This window comes from Phascolarctos cinereus, unplaced genomic scaffold, assembly GCF_003287225.1.
Source record: "Phascolarctos cinereus isolate Bilbo 61053 unplaced genomic scaffold, phaCin_HiC Scaffold_1;HRSCAF=81, whole genome shotgun sequence".
Taxonomy (NCBI): Eukaryota; Metazoa; Chordata; class Mammalia; order Diprotodontia; family Phascolarctidae; genus Phascolarctos; species Phascolarctos cinereus.
Window position 1 is genome coordinate 212,550,255 of NW_027555514.1, and position 25,887 is coordinate 212,576,141.

The 25,887-nt window shown below is 40.0% G+C and overlaps 1 protein-coding gene and 1 long non-coding RNA gene across 2 annotated transcripts in view; one reads left to right on the forward strand and one right to left on the reverse strand.

The window, feature by feature from the left end:
- Positions 1-134: 134 nt before the first annotated feature.
- LOC110194008 (uncharacterized) lies at positions 135-10,734 on the reverse strand. The gene is made up of 3 exons (XR_002320605.2): positions 10,640-10,734; positions 10,278-10,322; positions 135-3,631 (listed from the first exon to the last, which is right to left on the reverse strand). It is a non-coding gene; the product is annotated as an uncharacterized LOC110194008 (long non-coding RNA).
- A 40-nt stretch (positions 10,735-10,774) lies between these two features.
- Positions 10,775-25,887, forward strand: part of DIP2B (disco interacting protein 2 homolog B) — a 209,823-nt gene continuing 194,710 nt past the window's right edge. The window contains 1 exon segment of the mRNA XM_020966118.2: positions 10,775-10,956. Coding sequence (XP_020821777.1) covers positions 10,857-10,956 — 100 coding nt within the window. The 5' untranslated portion in view covers positions 10,775-10,856.

The window sequence follows — 25,887 nt, forward strand, 5'->3', positions numbered from 1 at the left end:
AACAGCATCTTCCTTCGTAGTATCTTTGAGGTTAATTTGGGTATTTATAATGGTGTTAAAAGGCTTTTTACTGAGCCAGTTTCTAATCTGAGAATGCTCAGAGCTAAAGCACAAAGCAGACCTAGAGATGGGAGTGCCCGTTAATCAAGTACTTTAATTGATAGTTTCAGAGTGAGCAATGTTCTTTTAGCTGAAGTAAAAGCACAGGTTATATACTTACATCACAACTGGGGAAGGAGAGGGGAAGGTGGATTGCAAACAATCATTTAGTGGTTTCTCACAACAATTCTGGAGTCAAGTCTTTGGGGGTCATGACCACCTCCCCTAAAGTATAGAACCAGAGTTCTATGACAGGAACAGGTTCTGCAATCTTTGATTGACTTCACTTAAGGTCCAGTGATTGTGAATCTTGTCAGAGTTTTGATTAATCAGTTTAAGCTACATTGTGAGCCCTGACTCCTGAGCCAGAGAGGCAGCTCTTGAGAAAACTAAATTATTAGTATATTTATTACACATACATCGATTAATATGAAAATTACAAATTCCTTTCTCAATGGTCAGAATGACTTGGTTGCTCAAAGTTGTTCTTAAAACAATACTGCTATTACTGTATATAGTGTTCTCTTGGTTCTGCTAATTTCTCTTTTCATTATTTTGTGGAGGTCTCTCTCCATGCTTTTCTTTTTTAAAAATTTTTAATTAATTTATTTTGATTTATCAACAATCACTTCCATAAGCTTTTGAGTTTTAAATTTTTCTCCCCCTTCCTCCCCAAGATGGCCCACAATCTCATATAGGCTATATATGTACATTCCTATTAAACATATTTTTTCACATTAGTGATGTTGTAAGGAAGAATTAGAACCAATAGGAGGAGCCACCAGAAAGAGGAAACAAAACACAACAGAAGAAAAAAAAATAGCAAATAGTATGCTTCAATCTGCATTCAAACTCCATAATTCTTTCTTCAGGATGTGGATAGTATTTTCTATCATGAGGCCTTTGGAGATGTCTTAGATCCTTGTATTGCTGAGAAGGGTTAAGTCTATCAATATTAGTACCTAACTGATTATGTTATTCCCTTCTTGAGCCAAATCTGATGAGAGTAAGGTTCAAACAATGCTGATCTCCCTCCCTTTTTTCCCTCTGCTTGTAATAGGTTTTTGTGCCTTTTCTGTAATGTAATTTATCCTTGTCTGTCTCCTCCTTTCCTTTTCTCTCAGTACATTTTCTTAGTTAGATCAGATTAATCCACTTACTTGGATCCATTTAACCCACTTGATTAGATTTTTTTTATCATAACATCAAAGTCAACTTATACCTACTCCTTTTATGTATATCCCTTTAACATGGTGTAATAACAATACAGTTCTCAAGGTTTACAAGTGTCATCTTCCCTTGTAGTGATGTAAACAGTTTGCCTTTATTAATAACATATTGTTTCTTTCTGTCTCATTTACCTTTTTATGTCTCTCTTGATTCTTGTATTTAAAGATCAAATTTTCTGTTGAGCTTTGGTCTTTTTATCAGGAAGGTTTGGAAGTCCCCCATTTTGTTGAATATCCATCTCCTCCCCTGAAAGATCATGCTTATTTTCACTAGGTAGTTGATCCTTGGTTGTAATCCAAGCTCCTTTGCCTTACAAAATATCATATTCTACACCCTACAGTCTTTTAATGTAGCAGCTGCAAGATCCTGTGTAATCCTGACTGTGGTTCCATGATATTTAAGTTCTTTCTTTCTGGCTGCTTGCAGTATTTTCAGTTTGACCTGGTAATTTTGGAACCTTGGCATTTTCAATTTGGGATTTCTTTCAGGAGGTGTAGCTATATAGCTATTTTACCCTCTGGTTCTAGGACCTCAGAGCAGTTTTCCTTGATGATTTTCTGAAAGATACTGTGTAGGTTCTTTTTTTTCATTGTGATTTTCAGGTAGACCAATAATTTTTAAATTGTCTCTCCTGGATCGATTTTCCAGGTCAGTTGTTTTACCAGTGAGGCACTTTACATTTTCATCTATTTTTCCATTCTTTTGGTTTTTTTGACTGATTCTTGCTCTCTCATAGAGTCATTAGCTTCCATTTGCCCAATTCTAATTTTTAACAAATTGTTTTCTTCTATTAGATTTTGTACCTCCTTCCCCATTTTGCCAATTGTATTTTTTAGGGACTTGTTTTCTTCAGTGAACTTTTTTTCCAGTTGGCCAATTGTATTTTTTAAAGACTTGTTTTCTACAGTTAATTTTTGTCCTTCCTTTTCCATGCTATTGATGCTATTCTATGCTATTGACTCTCTCTTGCATACCTCTTACTTCTTTTTCCATTTTTTCTTCTACCTCTCTCATTTGACTTTTAAAATCTTTCTTGAAGGGGGGCTGAGATAGAAGGGAGGGCAGATTAGGGGAAGGGATATACAGAATGCATGCCACCTTGGGATAGGGGGAGGGGTGAGAGGGGAGAAAATTTGGAATTCAAAATGTTGTGGAAATGAATGTTGAAAACTAAAACTAAATTTTAAAAAATTCTTCTTGAGCTCTTTTTTTGTTTGTTTATTTCTTTTAGGCAATTGGGGTTAAGTGACTTGCCCAGGGTCACACAGCTAGTAAGTGTCAAGTGTTTGGTCTGAGGCCAGATTTGAACTCAGGTCCTCCTGACTTCAGGGCTGGTGCTCTATCATATGTGCCACCTAGCTGCCCCCTTCTTGAGCTCTTCTAAGAAGGCTTTTTGGGTTTCAGACCAGTTAATATTCCCTTTTGAGGTTCCAGATGTGGGTTTGTTGACAATGTTGTCCTCTTCAGAATTTCTGCTTTGATCTTCACTCTTCCCATAATAAGAATCTATCATAGGTTTCTTTTTGGTCATAGTGTTTGCTTATTTCCTGGCCTTTAAAGAGATTGAGCTCTCCTGCTGGGGAGCAGAGGGCACTGACCCAAGCTTCTTCTGTTGGGAGCCTATGGGCCTAGTCACTGCCTTTGTGTGCCGGGGCCTCCAATGTTGGCAGTTGGAGGCTGTTGGGTTCTGGCAGCTGGTGTTGGGCTGCAATCAGCAACACTGGAACTCTTAAGGGTAGAATTGGGTAGTGTGGCTCCTGGAGATTTCTTGCTCACCTGGGCCTTTCCTTCCTTTTGCTTTCTTCAGTTCCTTTCAGGTAGATGTTGCAGGATATTTATCCTCCTGGGGCCCCTTGGAGTGCTGCTTCCCAGAGTTTTGCTGAGGCACAGGGAGAGCTGGTTGCTGTAGAATGCTGAGGCACCAGTTTCCACTGGTTCCCCCACCTTCACTGAGGCACTTGGGGGTGCAGGTGTTGTGTTTGCCTGCTCCACCACCTGGGTTTCAGGATCTCCTCCTGGTATGCTGAGGTGGAGCTTTCTGCTAGCTTGCTGGGACGCCTCCCATTCTGTACTGCTCCCCTTCCCTCAGGGCAAGAGGGGCCTTTCCTGTTAATCCCTCAAGCTACCTGGGCTACTAGACTGCTACACCCCATCTTTCTTCTGGTTCAGCTGTTCCAGAGTTTTTCTTGGGCCGATATTTTATGGGCTTTCAGAGGTTGATAAGGGAGGGTAAGAGCAACTCACTTCTTACTCTGCCATCTTGGCTTCCAGGAGACCATTCTAAACAATGTAGATGGCTTATCTAAAGACACAGAAACAGAAGACAGGTTAAACCATGCTTTACTAAAATCATTGAGTTCATCATTTCTTATAGCAGAATAATATTCCATCAGAAACATATGCCACAATTGTTTAGCCATTCCCCAATTGACAGGCATCCGCATAATCTCCAGTTCTTTGCCACCACAAAGAGAGCTGCTACAAATATTTTAGATTATTTATATATTTATATTGTAGATTCTTTTTGCATCTTCCCTAATCCTTTTGGGAAACAGACCTAACAGTGGCATGGCTGGGTCAAAGGGTATAGGCAGTTTAATAACTCTTTGGGCATAATTCCAAATCTCTCTCCAAAATGGTTGGATCTGCTCACAGATCCACCACCAATAAATTAAAGTCCCAATTTTTCCACGTCCAATATGGATTTCTAATAGATCTGATTCCCAAATACAATTCTGCGCCTCTCTTTTATTTGCTTTCATGGAGGCCTTTATAAAAGTCCAGGGGAGAGGTGAGGCCCCCAGACTAGGGTGGTTGTTTTGTGAGTAGAGAAAAGGGGACAGATTTGAGAGATGTTTCAGAGGTAGACCTAACAAGACTTGACAAGGAGTTGAATATATGGGATGAGAAAGAGTGAGCAGACAAGAATGGGTCAAGTTGTGAATCTGAGTGACTAGAGCAGGAATGGCAAATCTGTGGCCTTGAGGCCACATGTGGCCCTCTAGGTCCTCAAGTATGGCCCTTTGACAGAATCCAAGCTTCAGAGAACAAATCTGTAAAACTTGGATTCAGTCAAAAGGCTGCACCCAAGGACCTAGCAAGCCACTTGTGGTCTCAAGGTTGCAGGTTCTCCACCCCTGGACTAGAGTGATTGGTTATGTGAGATGAGGAAAAATGAGGAGTCAAGAAGACTTTGAGGTATGAACTATGGCATTCTCAAAAGAAAAAGGGAAGTTTGAACAAGAGGTGGGTATTGGGGGAACTTCTGTTTTGGACATGTCTTTGAAGTACCTATGGTACATCCAAGTGAAAATGTTCAATGGACATTCAGTGACATAAAACTGGAGAGAGATTAGGACTTGCTCTATAGATATAGGAGCCATTTGCAGAGAGGTTAAAATTAAACATATAGGACCTAATGAGAACACCAAAGGCAAGATTATAAAGAAAGAAAATAAGAAGGCCCAAGACAGCTTTGAGGTAGAATCAAATTATCAGGAGAGACATGGAAGATGATCTTACAAAGCGAATGAGAAACGATCAAGCAGCCTGGAGGAGAAGCAAGAGAGAGCAAAATCAGAAGAGGCTACCCAGATACAGAGATCAAGAAGGATGAGGATTGAGGAAAGTACATTAGATTTATAGATTAAGAGATCATTGCTAACTTTAAAGAGCAGTTTAAAATAAGTGATGTGGTTGAAAGCCAAATTGCAAGGGAATGAGGAGTGAGGGATGAAGTGGAGGCAATCACTATTTTCCTGGGTATTTGACTATAAGAGGAAGTAGCCTACCCTCTTAATAGATAATAGTTCAATGTAACGTTAGGGCAGCTAGGTGGCATTGTGAATAGAGCCCCAGACTTGTCATCAGGAAGACCTGAGTTCAAATCTGGCCTCAGACATTGTGTGACCCTGGGCAGGTCACTTAACCCTGTTTACCTCAGTTTCCTCATTGTAAAATGAGAAGGAAATGGCAAACCACTCCAGTATCTTTGCCAAGAAAACTCGTGAAGAGTTGAACAAGACAAAAAAATGACAATAACAACAATGTAATATTAGGGTTAAGTGAGGGTTTTTTCAATATATCCTTCCCAGAAGGGATACTGATAAAGGGCTTTCATGAACCAGGATTCATCATGGCTAAGCCTAACCCTAAAGAGTGGGGTCAGGTTGCTCTGTCTCTCTCTGGCTTTGTCCACATCCCAAAGCTGACCTCCAGGGAAATCTCCAAAACAAAGTTTAATTGTGGCTTATATCTAGCATCTCCCTAAAAATGAAAATGCATTAACTGTACAACATGGACCTCGGATAGCGGCTTATTTCCTTCACCACAGGCACTAAAGACTCATAACTGTTCCCAAGCACCGAAAATACAATGCGTCTGAAACGGACTGTTACATCATCATCTGCCCTCGCCCCCAAAAAGCTGACGATGTTCAATGAGGATGACAAACTAATAATTCCCATTTACCTCAGACCCACCCTGTCATAGAACCCACAAGATCTAGATCTCATGGCTAGCAAGGGCATGGATTTGGCTTTTATTAGCTCATAAACCACAGGACGGCACGGCATCGGTCCTCCTGCTGAAGTCCAAGGCAGAGAAAATCCTCTAAGAGAGTTCACAGACAGAAGGGACCAGACGAAAGAAAACCCTTTCCCCAGCTCTCCTTAGAGGCTGATAGAGGAGGGTCCTGAATAAGAGTCTTTTCCCTGAGGACATGAAGTCACCTATCATCTTGATTCATGTTCTTTCTACAGCTTCCCCACCCCGGCCCCCTCCCACCCAGGGATCAATCAAGAATTGCCTAGTCTAGGGGCAACTGGGTGGTACAGCAGAGAGATCAGAAGGAACTGAATTCAAATATGGCCTCAGATACTCACTAGTTATGTGAACCTGAGTAAGTCACTTAACCCTGACTGCCTCCAAAAAAAAACCAACAACAAAACAAAGCTGTTGCCATCCCAGCAAAACACATGAGCTAGATCACGTGTCAGCTCCAGGCAGGATACCCCTAATCTCCTCCACACAGACTGAAGTGATTTTCCTAAATCAAAAGTCTCGGGGCAGCTGGGTGGCGCAGTGGAGAAGCATCGGCCCTGACGTCAGGAGGACCTGAGTTCAAATCCGGCCTCAGACCAGACACTTGACACTGACTAGATGTGTGGCCCTGGGCAAGTCACTTAACCCCAACTAGCTAAAAGAAATAAACAAATAAAAAAAAGTTTCTACACATCCAGGCTTCAGTCTCCCCATTACCTCTAAGATCTAAATTCTCATATTTCCAACTGTCTTTCAGACATCTTTAACTCAACTTATCAAAACTGGAGTCATTAAACTGGACCTGATAAACACTTCCCCCTTCCAAACTTCTCCATTACCATGGAAAATACCACCATCCTCCCAATTTCCCTGGGGTTCAAAACCTAGATGTGACCCTTAACTCTTCACTTTCTCTTCCCTAACTCATATCCAATCTGTTGCCAAGGGCTGTTGATTTAACCCCTGTAACATCTCTTATATAGATCTCCTCCTATCCTCTGAAACTGCCACCACTCTAGTACAGACCCTTACCAACTCACGCCTGTTCTACTGAATAGCCAGGTGGTGGGTCTGCCTGCCTTAAGTCTCTCCATACGCTAGTTCATCCTCCAAAGTAATTTTCCCAAAGAGCAGGTCTAACCATGTCACTCCCATACTCAATACACTGCAGTGGCTCCCTATCACCTCCTGGATCAAAAAAAGAGTATTCAAAACCCTACTTCTCCCTCCTTTCCAGTCTTTTTATCCCTTACTCTCCTTCACATTCTCTGATCCAGGCATTTTCTCTGGCTGTCTCCTGTGCTTAGAATGATTTCCCTCCTCATCTCTGCCGCTTGGCTTTCTTCTTTAAAATCTCACCTTTCTACAGGAAGCCTTGCCTAACCTGTCTTAATTCTAATGCCTCCCTTCTGTTGATTATTTCTTACTTATCTTGAACATAGATTGTCTGTACATATTTGCTTGTTGTCTCCCTCATTAGATTGTGAGCTCATTGAGGGCAGGTACAGTCTTTTGCCTCTTTTTGTATCCTTACTGCTTAGCACAGTGCCTTGACACATAGCAAGTACTTAATGGTTGCTGTCCTGGGGAATTGGAAAGTATTGATATCAATCAAAATAGGGAATTTTGGAGGAGAGGTAGGTTTAGGGAACAGGATGGATTTCAGTTTAAGTTGTGAAGAGTTTAACGTACTGATGGATAAGATATCCAGGTGGAGATGTCTGGGAAGCAGTTGAAGTCTAGCTACTGGATTTCAGAGGAAAGATTAGAGCTGGATATGGTTGGTTATTATCCTTCATGCTTGAAGAGGACCAAAATGACACCACCATGTTGGAGTCAAGGTATAATGTGTTCAATTATAGCCGATCAGACCAATAGGAGCTTAGAAGTCTCTACCACAGGTTGGGCACAGATAGTCCAGATATACATTTGAAGTAGAGATGTTAATTTGTACATTTCATGTTTCTTTTAAGCTACTGAGATTCTGCCTTGCTCATAGAGCATAGCACCTTTTTTTTTTTTAACGTGGGCATGCCATACTGGGCGGTCCTATGCCAGTATCTTCCATGTCTCACAATTGGTTCCAAAGTTCTTCAGAGAGACATGTAAGTGCTTCCCTTGTGTGCCTGGCACATAACAGTTCCTTAATAAACGATTATTGACTGACTAACTTCATTACCTGGTTCCAACTTACATTTCAAGCCTTATTACACATAATTCTCCTTTGTTCACCGTGCAGTTCAACTGGACTGGCCTTTTTAACATCTTAACAGGTAAACTGCCTATAGGGGACATTTATCAGAGCATTCAATGATTTTGCCTGACTGGTTCTAGTAATCTGAAGGGAAGCTTGGTAGAGGCTGGCTTTCTGCCATGTATGACTCATTGATGAGTCACATATTGCAGTATAGGATGACAAAGAGTCTTCTCACTGGCTGCTGAGTGGGAAGAGTTGATGACTTGGGATGTACAAAAGGAAGCTACTGGGCTCTTCCAGTCTCTCTCTCCTTTTCTGGCAATGAAGCAGGTTTCATCTGTATACGAAGATTTGGGTGGGGGAAGAGGTAATTGCTCTGTCACTCTCCTGGCCTCTATATAGCAATATGCACATGGCTTTCTCTGCCTGTTTTGTGTTTGTTTCCCCAATCTTAGGGGAATGAATATATTATGTGTAGAACTCGAGGTGACCTTATGAGTTCTTAGAGGTCTGAAGGCCCTAGGAGACCTGTGAGTTTGGAGAGAGTGGCTACCACCAGAAGAGGGGCCACACCTGGACCACTTTGCCAGCTGAGTTGACCAAATTGGGCTTTAAGTAAAATGTAAAATGGCTGAGTATTTAAATTACACTATGTTCTGATGAGCTCTACCAGATTCTGAGAGGATTTCAACAGTATTTATAAATTGTTACCAAATCTTGTTCAAATCATTCTGTCAGTACATGCCATCATTCTTTTTATGTTTAGCATTTGTTTCTTTATAGGTATAAACTACTTGTCCCATATCTGATTCATGTTGTGAAACGGGATGTTAGGGTGTGAATTTTTTAAAGAGCTGAAGAGTGTGAGAAAGAGGCCCCTAACTCTCCTAATTAGAGGAAGGCTTTCTTAGCACTGGAATCTGATTTAAGGTATGTTTGAGTTCAGAAAAGGGAGAGATGGAAAGCCCAAATCTGTACTCCCAGTAGTAGTTCCTTAAAGATAGATGGGAAAATGGTCCTACTTTATCCTCTTTGTCCTTTCAATTTCTGTCATGACACCTGGTAACTAGCAACTTGGACGTACAGATAACCCTGAAGCTCCAACAAGCCTCCAGAAAATAGTAAAAAAAAAATAAAATAAAAACTGTATCGGAGTGTGAGCGAAAGAAGAAAGCTTCTGCATGCACACCTAATCAAATGAAATGACATATGTAAAAGAGCCATGAAACCTAAAAGTGCAGTATAAATGCTATCTATTTATCTAGCTAGATAGCTAGCTATTATCTAATAATTTATCATCTATCTATTGTCAAAGTGTAGCCCAAGGACTCTTAGAGGTCCCTGAAACCGTTTTGGGTTATTTTCAAAATTATTTTTATAATAATACTATTATTTTTTTAAACAACTATGTATCTGTGTGAGGTCAGATTTTCTTTATGTTCTCCAAACAAACCAACATATCACAACAGATTGAATGCAGAAGCAGAGAAGAGAAGCCAAATTCTTCTATTAAGTTAGAGAATAGAGTGATTAGCAAAAATACGTAAAACAATGCCATTTCTCCCTAAATTTTGTTTTGGAAAACTAAATTTTGTTTTGGAATTATTATTTTTCAAAATAATAATAGCTAGCTAGCAATATTTTGTTGCTTTAAGGTTTGCAAAGCACTTCACCGATTTTATTTTATTTGATCCTCACAAAAACCTTGCAGGTAGGCGCTATTATCCTCAGCTTCTAGATGAGGAAACTGAGGTAAATAGAAGTTAACTAACTTGCCTGAGGTCACACAGCTAGTAAGTGTCTGAGGCAGGATTAGAACTTCTTCCTGTCTCTAATAGAACAACAGTCTATTCACTGAGCCATTGTCTCCCTTATTAAAAAACAGTTGTGTTAACATGTAATGGACTTATTATTGTCATTTTGAAATGAATTAATAAATACATATTTTAAAATGAATCAGTTTTAATTTCTAGCTGGATCCAGTTGGATCCGGCTAGAAGAGTCAGTTAAATTTTAAGAGTTAAGTTTTCAGTCAGATTTTTGGAAATTGCAAACCATGAGAAACCAAGGCTTGATTTATTATTTTACTGATGTCTTAGGCTTAAGAAGGTGAGGAAGAAAATGTTAGTAATGCAGATTAAACTTAAAGTGGCCCATCCCTGCCCAGAACCAGTTGTAAAACATTTACCACTCTATCACCAAAACCTACCTAAGCACGTGTATGATAGATTGCTTGCGTTCTCACTGGTTGCGGCTGGAGGGATGGAGAGAATTTGGAACCAAAAAAAAATTAATGTTTAAAAAGAGAAACTCACCTAAACAAAAGCTCTTTGGGTTGGGGGGTCCTCACTAGTATCTAAAAGTGTAAAGGGGTCCTGAGTGCAAAAAGTGTGAGAATACCTGGATTAGATGACCCACCAACCAGGAACCTGCTGGGGAGCCACAGCTGACAGCCTCATTCACGTAAGGACTCTGTTCTCATCAATGAGAGACTGACTGTAGGCCCAGAATGGGCCAGCAGGGGGCGCGGCGCTCTCGCTTTAGCTTTCCTAGCACTGGGCGGGGCCTTACCGTCCTTCTCTCTGTCTTTCTCTCACCCCTCCCTTCGCTGTCCCCGCCGCCGCCGCCGCGCTGGGTCACGTGACTTTCCGCTCATGGCGGCTGTGGTCGGAGGCTGGCTCGGGAGCTTGTAGCCCGGGGTGTGGGGTCTGGTGCGTCCCTCCGTCCCTCCCCCGACCCCCCGCCCGCCCCCTGTCTGTCCTCTCGCAGCCCGGCCGGCGGAGCGGGGATGGCGGAGCGAGGCCTGGAGCCGTCGCCGGCCGCCGTGGCGGCCTTGCCGGCCGAGGTGCGGGCGCAGCTGGCCGAGCTGGAGCTCGAGCTCTCGGAGGGTGAGGAGTCCGGGGCCGGGCCGGGCCGGGGGAGAGGAGGAAAAAGAGGAGGAGGGAGGGAGGAAGGAAGCCGGGGGAGGGTGCTCTTTGGAGGAGGAAGGGCCCCGTCCCAGGGCCCCGTCCTAGGGCCCCCTTCAGTGCCGGGAACAAATCTGTTGCCCGGACTGCCCCGGGAGGGCTTCCTCCCCGGGGGACGGATTTTTGCCGAGGTTTCATTGTCTCCCTGAAGTGGCAGCGGCTGGAGGAGGAGGAGGAGGGCGAGGGGGAGAGGTTTCCTTCGGGCCTGGGCTTCCCCTTTTCTGCCCCCACCTCCGGTTCGAGACAAAGCTGCTCCCCCCCCCCTTCCCGCTTAGGGGCGAGGTAGGTAGGGCTGCTGGCAGCTTTCCCCAAACTCTTCGGAGTGATCACCCTCCCTCTCCTCCGCGCTTGCAAATAGAATAATAGAGAGCAAAGAACCCCAAGCACCAGCAGCCCAGCCTAGGAGGAGTCTGCAGCCTTTCTCCTTCCTCCTCTCCTCCGGAGTGCTGTCTGGCTGTCTGTCTCTGCAGTGACAGGGCTGGGATAGGATGAGCGAGGTCCCTCTGAGTCTCCTCTTTCCTAGGGTCTCCCCAGGTGTCTGCGTGAGGGGGAATTCCCCACCTCTAGTCTCCGCTTCTGATGCTCTGAAAGGGGCAAGACCAAATGGAGCCGCTGCTTAGGATACTTAGCTTGTCACCCTCTTTCTTTGGACCCCCGGAATAGGAGAGAAGCCTTGTTTCTAATTTGAGGGTAGAGGAGATTGCGAAAAATCAACCACTGTTGTCACAAAAATAAGTGCCTGGGACAACAATGAGAGAAGAACACAGGGCAGTGTTGTCTGCGTGTGAAGAGGCTTGTGATGCAGTTGTGATCAATTCCCCTGTAAAGTTCCTGTTTGTATCGGAGGCTGTCTCTCCAGGGACAAAACTAGCATTTTTTCTTTGTTGTACACATCATTGCTTCAGTGCTGTCTTAAGATCAGGATGTTCTCATTTTGTTCCCTTTTAATGGATGGTCCTCTAGAATTGCATCTTTCTGGAACAAAAATACTGGCTAATTGAAATTGATGAAGGTGGCAGATTCCCAAGTGAAGAGGCTGAGTTTTGATTACTTTTGAAAGAATTGTATATTTAATGGAAAAGTAGCAGCAATGTTAGATGTAGAAGTCCACTTAAACGCTGAAAAAAAGTCACTTATCTTTTAGTCTCTCTAGAAGAAAATCTCCCATGAGTTTGGTTGGTGTTTTTTTTAAAGCCCTGTGAAAAGTATGACATCTGAGTGTATTGGAAAATTAAATTCAGCAAAACATTTAAGTGCCTCCTCTCCTAAAAGCTCTTGGCTAGGTGCTCAGAAGGAGACACAAAGTGCCTTCCTTTTGTTGATTATTTCCATTTTATGTCTTCTTTGTACAGTTGTCTGCATGTCTTTTCCCCCATTAGATTGTGAGCTGGTCCAGAGCAAGAACTTTTTTTTCCTTGGCCTTTCTTTGTATCCCCAGCACTTAAGATACTGCCTGGCACATAATAGGTATTTAATAAATGCTTCTTAATTAAAAGACTGGAGATGGAGTTTGGTCAGTTAGTTTTAAAGTCATCCTTCTACATGTTTCACTGAAATTAATAGGGTAATTCTATGGAAAGTTTCATGTTTATGGGTTGTCTGACATTATCAGAAGCCCCAAAATTATTCATGCTGTCATGTACTTTTCCATGTGAATGCTGAATAGCGTTAATTGGCTGATTAAGGGCAAAGATAGTTTATTAGACATACATTTTCTCTTGAAAATATTCTAAAATCAAGTGAATTTGTTTGGCTATCCATTCAAGCACATGGAAATACTTGTTTTTTTCCCCACATAATTTTCATACGAAACCAAATGATAAATTTCAGTACTTTGGTGGGGGTTCGACTGACATCAGCTGTTAAGATTAAAACCCTTTATACCAAAGTAGTTGTTTTCATGATTCACTGTGATTGAACAAGTTGATTGCCTTTTTGCTTCCCTTGTGGTGATCTGACTCTCCACACTTACCAAGTTTGGTCCTCAGACTGTCAATAAACAGGCCATCCATAGGCCCTTAAAATCTTCTGGTAAGATCTGCCAGAGATCGTGTTGTACTGATATGTGTCATTTTCACTTTACAGGAAACACTGAAGTAGGGTTTAGGGAGTTCAGTGACAGCTGATTTCAAAGTTTGACTGAAATGCACTTCATTTTATAACATCTTAACATAGAATTTGAGAAATGTAGAGAGTATGTATTCCAACTTCCTTAGTTTTATAAATAGGAAAATGAGTGGTTAAAACATTGAATAGTTTTGATCATTTAAATAGAAGGGGGTTCAAAAGAACCAGATATGTTTTTGTACAGAGGAAGGGAAATTTATGATTCCTTTTATTGTATATCTACTTTATGCTCTGTCTTGTTCTCTGATTACTGTTTACACTGTTTCTAGAGATGATTTTGAATAACTTCTTCGAAGTCTCACAAGTGATTAGCTCATCCCTCTCCTTCAAAAAGTGTGAATAGCTTACAAACTGTGAATTCTTAGGCTAAAGTATTTTTAATGCCTTTAGCTGCACAGTTTGCTTTCTTATGAAGCAACTTAGGGGGGTATTTTTATTAATACTTTGACCTTTTCTTAGCTTCTTTCTGGTAGGTAGGTTTTGTTTCTTTGTATTTACTTTCTCTATGGTACAGTGCCTGCCTGGCCTATAGTGTGCTCTTAATAAATAGTTGCTGATTTATTGATTATTCCTTATGTAGCATTATGCCACAGTTATTCCAAATGGCATATCTTTTGGCTTTAGGGAACTGTTCCAAAGATCATATTCTTTATTTTCTACATATGTCAGTGTCAATCATAAAATTGAATTGAAGAAAATATAGTGTAGAAATGTTACTGTTAAAATAGCTCATTTATAGTTTATTTTACTTAAAATACCAATCAGAGTTAGCTTGGGAATGGGGATTGTTTCTAAGGAATGTGAATTTAGTTTAAAAAAAAACAACCACCACCCAGCTATATGCCTGTAGCATAGTGTTTCTTGCTATCTTCATCATATTTTGGAAGGACCACTTTTATTCTAATAAAATTTCCTCTACTCTGTTTTTCCAAATTTCTTTTGATGATCCCAGGAGGCTATGTGGAGCAGTAGATGTGGAGTCAGGAAGACCCTAGTTCGAAACTGCCTCAGGCATTTAACTAGCTGTTCCACCCTAGGCAAGTCATTCAACCGCTTTGCCTCGGTTTCCTTAACTATAAAATAGGGCTAATAACAGTACCCACCTGCCAGGCTTGTTATGAACATCAAATGGTATTATAATTGTAAAGCACTTAGCGCAGTGCCTGCCATATAGTGGGCACCATGGAAATGCTTATTACCTTCCCTTCCTTTCCAGTGGTGTTTCTTTAACATCATTACCCCACTGTCTTCTTTTCAAGGGTAACCCCTCTACAGGCACCCTTGATTTCTCATTATCTCTCAGCTGCACTATTTGAATAACCTTTTAATTAGTTTTCCTCCCTAAAATCTCTGCCTTTTCCCAACCTCCACACAGTCAGAAAGTGACTTTTCTAAAGCAAATGTCTGACCATGTCTCTCTGCTACTCAGTAAATTTCGATGGCCCCCTGTTATCTCCAGGATCAAACATAAATTTCTTTGGCATTTAGAATTCTTCAGCACCTGGTCCCATCCTATCTTTCCAACGATATAAAACACAGTACCCTCCTTCATGTTGTCTAACCAAACCGATCTTCTTCTTGCTCCTACAGTACAACACTTTTATCACTTGTTTTTGTACTTACTAGTTGTGCTCTCTACCCTGTACTCCCTCCTTACCTTTGTCTTTAAGAATTCAGGTGTCACCTTTTGTGAAGCCTTAGTGCATAAGGAATATGCATCTGGCTGCCTTCCCCTATAAAAATTACCTTGGGTTTATTTTCTATATATTTGTTTCTGTATACATATATTGTTTCCCTGATAGAATTTATGTTTCTCGGGGGCAGGCAGTGTTTTCTTTTTTCTTATTTTTCTCCAGGACCTAGCACTGTGCCTGCCATTTAGTAGATACCTAATTAAATGTTTCTTGATTAATTGTATCCTTTTTTAAGGATCTGCTGTAGCCTGTCTTAATTTCATATTGCATGGTGTATACCATGAAATTATTCTGTGATATATTTTCAACTTAGACTTTGGTCATAGCTTAAATTAACTGAATAGTTTAATATCAAGCGTATGTCTTGTTATTTGCTGCAGAGTGTGCAATCTAGTCACATGTTATTTAGTTTGTTTTAGACAGTTGACTGACTAGGTTTAGAAGTCTAATTGTTGCTTCTGCACCAAAAGCAAAGGCTGCCGTTGTGAAACTGGAGACCTGAGAAATAGTCTGATTGAACTTTTCTTAGATGAAAAATAGCGTAAAGCAGATATGAAATTAATACAGATGTTATCTTTGGAAATTAGTTTAGAAATGTGACATTGTTCACTAGTTTTTTTGACTCATTAAAATGCCACTGTGGCATGAACTTTGGTTTGATTTTAGGTCTGACTTTTTATTTGTTTTTTTTCTCTGCCTTTTCTTAGTTTATTTTCACAGTCTATAGTAATAGTCTTCACATTACGTAGTACTAATGGTAAACGTTGTTTGGACTTTCATCTGCCATCTCATGATTTTAAATATCTTTAGAATGATGACCCATCAGACTACTGAGTGTATTTTTTTAACTATTAGGAAGTACCTTCCAAATAGTTGCTGGCCCACACCTCAGGAGAGCTTACATTTTTATTTCTGATAAAGATGTGAACTTTGAGCTATGTACATGTGTTTCCCAGTCCCTGTAAAGCCCGTGTAACCAAAAACTCTCAATTTAGGAAACAAATAAAGAAACAGTATTTTGAAAAAGTACTTACATACTTTGATGGATCTGTCATCCCCATGTGGATCCTTTCTCTACATAGCCAGATGGCAAACCGTTTGTGCCTTCTCAGTCTGTGGGATTCATGGCCATGCCTCTCAGATTCTTCCAGAGAGGATTTTTCAAGTGCTTTGGAGACTTTCCTATGGGTCTCTTAATGTCACACTAGTATTCACAAAATACTCCGGACGTCCATCCTTTTCTTTCTTGCTTTTGTTACGTAACAAGTTCATCTCCTTTTCCAATCATATCCTTGATATGTTTTATTATACTTAACTGAACGTTCCTATTGGTGATGTACTCAAGCTTTTTACATCATCCTTCTTTGCACTGCCCTTTGGGTTGCCTGCAGTTTTGATTTTTCTGTGATTGTGTATTCTGTGATACTGGGGTGGGAAGTATGTGTGGGATTTAGACGTTTAAAAGATATTCTTTGGAAGTAGGAAACAATATCTTGAGATTATTGAGTAGAATATACTAAGTATATAGATTGCCTAATTATTGGGTGGTTTTCCTAATAATAACTTACATTTATATAGTACTTTACATTTTTTGAAGTACTGTACGTGTATTATGCTTCATGCCTCAGGACCTCTGTGATGTCGATTCTACAGGCTTATTCCCGTTCTACAGATGAAAGGAGGAAAAGGTGAGGTAAAGCGACTTGCCTGTGCTCACGTAGCTATTAAGTGTCAAAGGTAGCTTTTAAACCTCAGTCTTCAGAAGTCCAAGTTGAACACTGTGCCAAGCTGCTTCACGAAAAAAATTTACTCTATGTCTTTTTATGTTCTGTCAGTACCTGATACTTAGGCTCTCTTTATGTCTTCTCTTTATTACTGGCCCACGTCCTTTTCCAGTTATACTTCTCCTGGATATCTTCTGTGCCCCTTCTTCCATGCAAGTTGTTATAGGTAATTTTCTGCAGCTTATTTATGGTTTCTGAGATGTAACGTAAGGCAGGTAGTGATTTACTCATTGAGAAATTGAGAACATTGAGCTAGGAAAATCATCCCTAGTTTTCTACCAAGTAAGTTGAAAGCAGAATTATATTTCCTGGTTTCTTTTACATTACTCTATAATTATGATCAGGGTGGTTTTTTCTGTTGTTCTTTATATTGGAGAGATCTAAATAGTTATTAATCTAGCTTTGATAGGATCTAAGCCATCTTTTTTTAGAGGGAAATCTTTAATGTAGTAATGAGTTAGGTTTCCTTTGGTAAGATGGTGTCACTGACCAAATACTCAAAGGAAAACCATAGGATTATAGTCATTATTATAATAGATAGATATGGAGTTCTATGATGAGGAAGATTAAATTCATTAATTAAAATCAACTTGGTCTGTAATAGCGATGAAATAAGAAAGGCAGGCTCATAGTAAGATGAGGAAATGGTTTGGAAGGAATCAGACCATGAGCAAGGAAAAAAAAAATTTAATTGGAAATGCCATATAGCCTTATCATGCTATCAGATATATCTTCATTATATGACTGTAATTGTGGGAAGAGTAAGTGATAATTTTGTGGGCTGATTAGTGGGTTGACTTTATCTTGACATTTTCTTAGGACTGCTGAAAAATCTCTTGTTTTTTTTAAAAGAAAAGTTTTCCCTCTTACTATTTTTTCCTTTAACTTGTCATATTGTAATGTGTGGTAGGTGTTATGATACATAAACTAGCTATGTAAAATACAGAACATGTATATTCTTGCACATTGATGTGGGTGTGTCCTTAAAATTTTTTTCTTGAAGACAGGTGAAATGCTGCATGAGTTCATTATCTCCCTGAGTATATTAAAAAAAAAAATTAAGACCTCATTTCACCTTCATTTGCTGTACTAGTATTTAGTAACCTTGATACTCTTCCCACTTACATAGTACAGAAGGTTTGTGAATCTAAGCAGAATTGCATAATGATCCAGAGCAGGAAAGTGTACCTGAATACATTCTTCCTAATGTCTGGACATTCCTGAGCCTATAGATATAGGGTGAGGATCTGAGTCAAGCATTGCCACTTTGGGCCAGGAATAGTTAAATTCAACTTATGAAGGTAATGAGGAAAATAGGTTAGTAGACTTAGGGCATATTAGAAGGAACACAACTACTGTGATGGATAAAAACAGCCCAAAGATAACAACTGGTAGGATGACTAAAATGAAGTAAATCCTTTACAGGAAGAGACTCTCCCTTTGCTTGTTTGAATACTTCTCTTCTTCTAGGACAAGTTCTGTACGCAGCCACATCCTCCCTTTTTCCTTTTCACTATATTATATTTCTGTGGTCTTTTAAATAACAGTTCAGGGTTTACCTGGAATGGATTAGAGGGAACCCACTACTTGGCCAGTGCCTAATAGCTTGCCCATTATGAGGAGGGTAGGTTAAAGAAAAGTGGAAGTTGATAAAGAAAAGGAGATCATCTGGTTTATGGGAGAGTGGTTTTCATAAGCTCTGAAGAAATCATCATTACTCCTACTACTGCAGTAGGATTTGCTATGTAGTGGGGTACTAGGGCCTACCTATGAGAAGACATACTGTTGTCATTGAGCATACAGAAACATCTACGTGTACATATTAAATTCATGTGTTCTGCTATAAATTGTAAGACGTGATTGTCTTTTTTTCTTTTTTTTTTGCTAAGCAATGAGATTAAGTGACTTGCCCAGAGTCACACAGCTAGTAAGTATTATGTGTCTGAGGTCGGATTTGAACTCGGGTCCTCCTGACTCCAGGGCCGGTGTTCTATCCACGGTGCTCTATCCACTGCCACTGCTGCCTGGTGATTGTCTTTTAAACAAATGCATCAGATTTTATGTTTCCATATGGGTATTGTTCCCTTCAAATTAGCCATTAAGGCAAAGGAGGTACATTATCCCAACAATGCTGCAGTTTATTAAAACCTTTTTGAAATTTTCTTGGAATTACCTTAAGAATCTGCACTGTCCTTGTGAATATTTCATCATGCCAAATCTTTCTCCTTTGAAGGTGGATTTGATTTTTGGAAATAGCTATAAGTTATTCAGAGTCAAGTTTGGTGAAACAAGATCTTAAAGCTGGGTAATACTGGTTTTTCTTCAAAATGAAGTGTGACTAAAAAAAGAAGACTGAATGTCTTTTGTGACTCATATAGTAACTCCTGAGTCAGTTGCAAATGAGGAGTTCCAGAAATGTTCTGAGTATTGGAAGATCATTCATTAAATGACATGTACAGCTTCCCAGAGTAATTATTTTGAGGTACAATGTTGATTTGGATATATTTTAATTCTTAGTACTTTATAGAAACATCTAGTCTAAAATGTCCTTGAAATATTTGGGAAAAAATTTATGAAAATGTTTGGAAAAAAATGATTAGCTGATTATGTGGGCTAAGGATTAACCCATTCCTTTGCTTTTACTGTCTTCTCTTACCTTTGCTCTTCTCTGTTGGAGGTTGCCTAAAAGTAGGCTCTTTAATTATCTATGCTTTTCTTGTGTCTCATTATGATTAATCCATAGAAGGGTTATAAACTAGAATGCCTCCTGTCCCTCATATAATCGTAGCTATCTAAAACCTACCTGGCCTTTGGGGGTTCAAATCAAACCTGACCTTTCCTGATTCAGTGCTGAACCTCCAATAAACATTCAATCCATCTAAACACATACTCTATGACCATCTAAGCACTGGGGAAACAAAACGAAGCAAAAGACAGTCTTTACCCTCAAGGAGCTTGTAATCTAGCAGGGGAGACAACATGGAAACAAATATAGAGAAAGCAAGTCATATACTAGATAAATAGGAAATAATTAACAGTAGGCATTAAGATTAAAAAGGCTTCTGGTAAAAGATAGGATTTTTGTTGATACTTAAAGAAAGCCAGGGAGATTGGCAGTCAGAAAGGAGGAGGAGGAGTGTTTCAGGAATGGGGGACAGGCAGAGAAAAGGCCTAGAGATGAGAGATGCAGTGACCTATTTCTGGAACATCAAGGAAGCCAGTGTCACTTGATAGAAGAGGACATATTGGGAAGCAAAGTGTAAGAAAATGGGAAAGGTAGGAGGAGGCTAGGTTATAAAGGGCTTTGTGAATGCCAAATGGAGCATTTAATTTGCTCCTGGAAGCAATAGGAAGCCACTGGAGTTTATTGGGGGGAAGGGGAGGGAGGTTGGGGACATGATTAGACCTTCCTTTTAGGAAAATCACTTTAGTGGCTGCATGCAGGCTAGTTTGGAGTGGGGAGAGACTTGAGGCAGGAAGACCCACGTTAACTGGCAGTACAAGTTATTCCTTCCACATCACAACTTTCCCCATAGTGGTTTTGATATATCTTGGGTCAGCATTAAATGGGAATTTTGGGGGAGTTTTGCAGAAGCCCGCAGATGACGCATGAAGGCCAGCAGACAATACAGAAAAATACTTAACCCAGATTTTATGATAAGTTACTGTAAATATTCCATAAAAGAAAAAGAAAAAATTCAGACTTCTTTAGTACTAAGGGAGGGCCAAAAATTTTTACTTAGATTTTCCAGATCTCAGAGGTGCCATGCCTTTAACCTCCTTCCCCTCCCGAGGAGAGATTACAGAGGCAATTCTACTTTTTATTTTGTCACTGAGTCATGGGCTGTTTCTTCTCTAACAACATTAGAATAGTAAGGGAGGTAGTAGAAATATTCATTCTCTTTGATAGTTGAGGAAACTGAAACCCTGAAAATAGTAAATGTTAGGCTGAGATGTGGGATTTGAACCCAGGTCTTCCAAATCCAGTATTCTTTCCACTCTACTATGCCATCTCTCACCTAAGTATAAACTCTGGCAGAGACTGGAATTTGTACTCGCAAAGAAATTAGCATAATGCTGAACATGTGTTAGGTGCTCTTTAAATAACTGTTGAATGGTAAGGGTCAATTGGAACTTCATTTATAGTAACAACATTGATAAAAACACATAAAAATATTGGAGCAGAAATGTGACTAGTAACCCTGTTTGTTGTTGTTGCTGTTTGCTTCTATTGCTTGATGGAAATTAGGAGAAAGATGACACCAGTTGTAGCAGTTGAACCTTTTTTCCCATCCCTTTAATTAGTTAATAATCTTATATTTAGGGAAAACATAGTTGAAGATGAAATAGTCCCTACTTTCAAGGAGGCTGCTAGGTGGCACAGGAGATATAGAGCACAACACCTGGAGTTAAGTGCTGAGTTCAAATTTGACTTCAGATAATAGCTATGTGAACCTGGGCAGGTCACTTAACGTCATCTGTAAAATGGTGATAATAATAACACCGACTTCTCATGATTGTTTTCAGAATCAAATAAAATAAGTTGTAAAGCATTTAGCAAAATGCCTGGCACATCATAAGTGCTTATATACAGTCAGTTCTCATCATTCTTGGTATATAAGTTCTATAAAGTTGCTGTAGTCACTTAATTAGCAAATATTGAACCATTGCTTTTAGGGGAAATACTGGGTTAGGGTCTTGCAAGCCTCTGGTCACAACATTTACTTTACCACTTTCCTGAGCAGCCTCATATACAGATTGGCAAATTTCCTCCTTTTTCTGGCTGTATCTTATTGTTGATTCATTAATGTTGAACTCACTATAACTCCTGCCAGAAAGAAGCTTATCAAACTTATCTAGCTTATCTGTTTTCCTTGTGAGGCACACCTCAGCCTTCTCGGGCTTTAGAAGGTACTTCAACACTATGCTTGGGTGTCATTTTTAACACGGAAATCACCAACCAAAAGCACAAAAATGCGCCATTAAATAGTCACGAAAGGACACTATTTACAGTATGAGAACTGAAACAAAAAGGCAGAGTATTGTCCTGTTTCACCTCAGCTGGGAATGTGTGCTTCAGGTGACTCAGATTTTTTTACCTTATGTCCATGAATGACCTCAAAAGTGCCACAACTGTTGATTTGGGGGTTACAAATAAATTTTTTTTTTGGTGAGACAATCGGGGTTAAGTGACTTGCCCAGGGTCACACAGCTAGTAACTGTCAAGTATCTGAGGCTGGATTTGAACTCAGGTCCTTCTGAACAAATAAATTTTAATAAATAGATGAATTCAGAAATACAGAATCTATAAATAATAAGGATGGATTGTAAAGGTTAGTTATTTCAAGGTGCTTACATTCTGTTGGTGGAGACAACATGTATACAAATAAGCATATATAAGATAAAAATAAGATTTGAGGGAAGACACTAGCAGATGGCAGAGGGTGGGGATCAGAAAGAGGTTCATGTAGGTTGTAGCATTTGAGCTGCATTTTGAAATAAATCAGAGATTGTAAGATGTGGAGGTGAGGATAGTGTGCATCCCAGGCATAGGAGGCAATCTGTGAAGAGGCCCAGAGATAGGAGATGGAGCATTGTTTATGAGGAATAGGAAGGCCAATTTGGTTGGACTGAAAAAATATATAAAAGGATGTAATATATAATGAGGCTGGGAATGTTAGTTGGAAACCAGGCTGTAAATGGCCTTAAATTACAGGAGTAATTTGCATTTTATCAGATTAGTCAGATTGGTTACAAAGGAGCCTTTGCTGTTTGTTGATCAGGGGAGGGGCATGATCAAACCTGTGGTTTAAGGAAAATTTTTGGTGCCTATGGCTATATAAAAGGATGGCAGACCAGTTAAAAGGCTGTATACCAGTTCAGGAGAGAAACGATGAGATTAACTGAATGAGCTAAGGTAATGGGTCCATGAAAATGGAATGTAACCAGTATGAGACATATTGTGTAGGGAAACAACAGTTTTTGGCTACTGATTTGATATTTGGATTTAGGAAATGTTAGGAGTCAAGGATGACTCCAAAGTTATGAACCTGGGTGACTAGGCAGAAATATGGAATTTCGAAGGGTGGTAAGTGTTAGGGGAATTAAAATTAGTTCTTTTTCAGACAGGTGCCTGTAGGACATCTGTCAGTCAGTCATCATTTATTAATGTATTGGACATGTGCTAAACTCTGGGGATACAAAGAAAAGGAAAAGACAGCCCCTGCCCTCAAGGACTTCACAGTCTAATGGAGAAGACAGCAAGCAAACAAATATGTACAAGCAAGCTATACATAGCATAAATAGGAAATAATCAACAGAGGAAAGGTACTGCAATTAAGGGGGATTGGGAAAGGCTTCTGTAGTGGGACTTGAAGGAAGCCAGAGAGGTCAGTAGGTGGAGATGAGGACAAAGAACATTCCAGGTGTGGGAGACAGCCAGGGAAAATGCCTTCAGCTGCGAGAGAGATTGAGTATCTCCTTTTAGGAATAGCCAGGAGGCCGGTGTTATTGGATTGAAGAGTATTGTGGTGGGAGTATGTTAAATAGTGCTGAATGGACAGTGGACTTGAGAAACCAGCAGGCTGTTGCAATACTCCAGGCCCAAGGGTGGTGGCAGCTTCAGAGGAGGAAAGGGGGCTTGTACGAGTGAAATCAACAGGCCTTGGCAACAGATTGTGTATAGGAGGTGAGAGAGGGATGACACCAGGTTTGGAGCTTACCAGGTAGTATAGTGGTAACCTTAATAGTAATAGGGAAGTTTGGAATCGGGGAGGATTTAGGGGACAGTTCATGAGGGACCAGTTTTAGGATATGTTGAGTTTAAGACATTCAGTTCAAGATATCTGAAAGTTAGTTGGATATGGAGCCTTCTCCAACCTATCTTAATTCTAGTGCCTTCTCTGTTAATTATTTGTCCTACATATAGCTTGCTTTGTGTATATTTGTGTTGTCTTCCTTACTTGATTGTGGGCTTCTTGAGGTCAGGGACTCTTTCTCCTCTTTTTGTATTCCTAATGCTTAGCATAATACCTGGCACATAGTAGGCACTTAATAAATCTATATTGATTGGTTGCTTGCTTGCTTTCTTGAAATGGGAGGCTGGAGATCAGCAGAGAGGTTAGAGTAGGATAGGTAGATCTGAAAAACATCAGCTTAGAGATGATAATTAAGTCCATGGAGCTGATGAAATCATCAGGTAAAGTAGTATAGAGTGACTTGGAAATAGATAGTGGGAGAAATGCAACTGGAGCTCAGGGGAAAGCCTAGGCCTAGATTTATAGATTTGGAAGTCACCAGCGTAGAAGAGCTAATTAAATCAGATTGATCAGAGGTGATGAAGTCACCAAGGGAGGAGAGCATAGAGAGAGCAGAGAAGAAGGCCCAGGACAAAATTTTGGAGTACAACCACACTTAGGGGGTGGGATAATGAAGGATGATCCTGTGAAGGAGACTGATAAGGAGTGGTCAGACAGGTGAGAGAAACAGGAGAAGTAGTGTTATGAAAACCCAGAAAACAGACTCCAGGATACAGTATCAAATGCTGCAAAGAAATCTAAAAGGATGAAGACTGAGAAAAGAAAAAAAACAGATGTGGCAATTAAGAGAATATTGGTAACTTTGGAGAGAGTAGTTTCAGTTGAGCGATGATGTTTAAAGCCATATAACAAAGGATTGTGGAATCAGTGAGAGGAGAGGAGAAGACAACTAGAGCAAATAGCATTTTCCGGAAGTTTGACTGGTAAAGGAAGGAGAGATAAAGGATGTTAGCTTGAGAGGATAGTAGGGTCTAGCGCAGATTTAAGGATGGAAGAGACTTGGAATGATTGAAGCAGTTGGAAGAAACCAGTAGATGGGAAGAATCTGAAAATTAGAGAGAGGACACATAATTGGGGAGGCCGCCTGCTGGAGACAATGAGAAAGGATGGGATGGGATTGAGGGCATATTTAGAGGGTGGCCTTGGCAAGGAGAAGTGCAACCTCATCAGAGTCTGAGAAATAAGAGGAAAAAAATGGGGTATGATGTCAAGGAGTTTTGAGATCAAGAGAAGGGGCAAAGATGGGCAAATCTTTTGTAACAAACATTAAAAAGCAAAATAAAGATAATAAAAAAAGATGCAGAAAAAGCAGCCCACATATTACATCACATCTGATGGGTTTAAAAACACTATTATTCTTTTTTTGTTGTTGTTGTTAGAACGCACCATTTCTTTTCAAAATTTGAAAGTTAAAATGAAAGTGAAGAAACAAGAGAGCTCATAATGAGAAGAGGATAAATAAGGAGCTTGCCTACAAGCAGTTCCATGAAATTAATGTGCATTGAAATAAACATGAATTGGTGGTCTCAATGAGAAGAGGATATAAAGAAAGGGAGACCAAGAGGTCAGGAAACCGTGTGCTTGATAGATTTTGAAAGAAGTTCAAATATTTAAGCTCAGAAACTTTATCTGTACCATATTGTTGTTCTAAAGCATCTGGCAATCATGTCCAGAAATTCCAGGCCCAATTGTTTCCATCCATCTTCTGTTTCATAAAGAGTAGAGTTTTTTGTTTAACATAGGCTTTTTCAAGAAATTCTTACCACTTTTTTCTTTTAAAATATCTATTGGCATTCTTTTTTCCCCCACTGTCTTTTTTTTTTTTTTGTTAGGCAATTGGGGTTAACCGAGTTGCCCAAGGTCACACAGCTAGTAAGTGTCAAGTGTTTGGTCTAAGGCCACATTTGAACTCAAGTCCTCCTTACTTCAGGGCCAGTGCTGTATCCACTTCCCCATCTAGCTGCCCCTACCCACTGTCCTTTTTCACTTCCTTCCTCTCTTATAAGCACAGTTAAGCAAAACATTGTCTATGTCTGATGATGTGTGCCTCAGTCCATGCCTTTGCAGAGAGATGAGAGGCATGTGGCACCATTGTTATTGGCCACTGCCAATCCCAAGTTCTGAAATAGTTTAGTCTTGTTTTACTTTACCTTTTTGCAGGCATCCTGCGAGTTGTTTTCCTGATTACTCTTACTTTGCTCTGTGTTTGTTTGTACAAGACTTTCCAAGATTCTCCAAATTCTTAGTATTCATCACTTCTGCAATAATATTCCATTATATTAATACATCACAATTTGTCCAGCCAGTTCTTTACTATTATGAAAAGAAATGATTATGAAAAATATGAATATTTTTGTCTAGTTGAGACCTTCCCTTTTCTGTTTTTTTTTTTCTGCTTTCTGGGGTATATGCCTTGCAGTAGGATTTCTG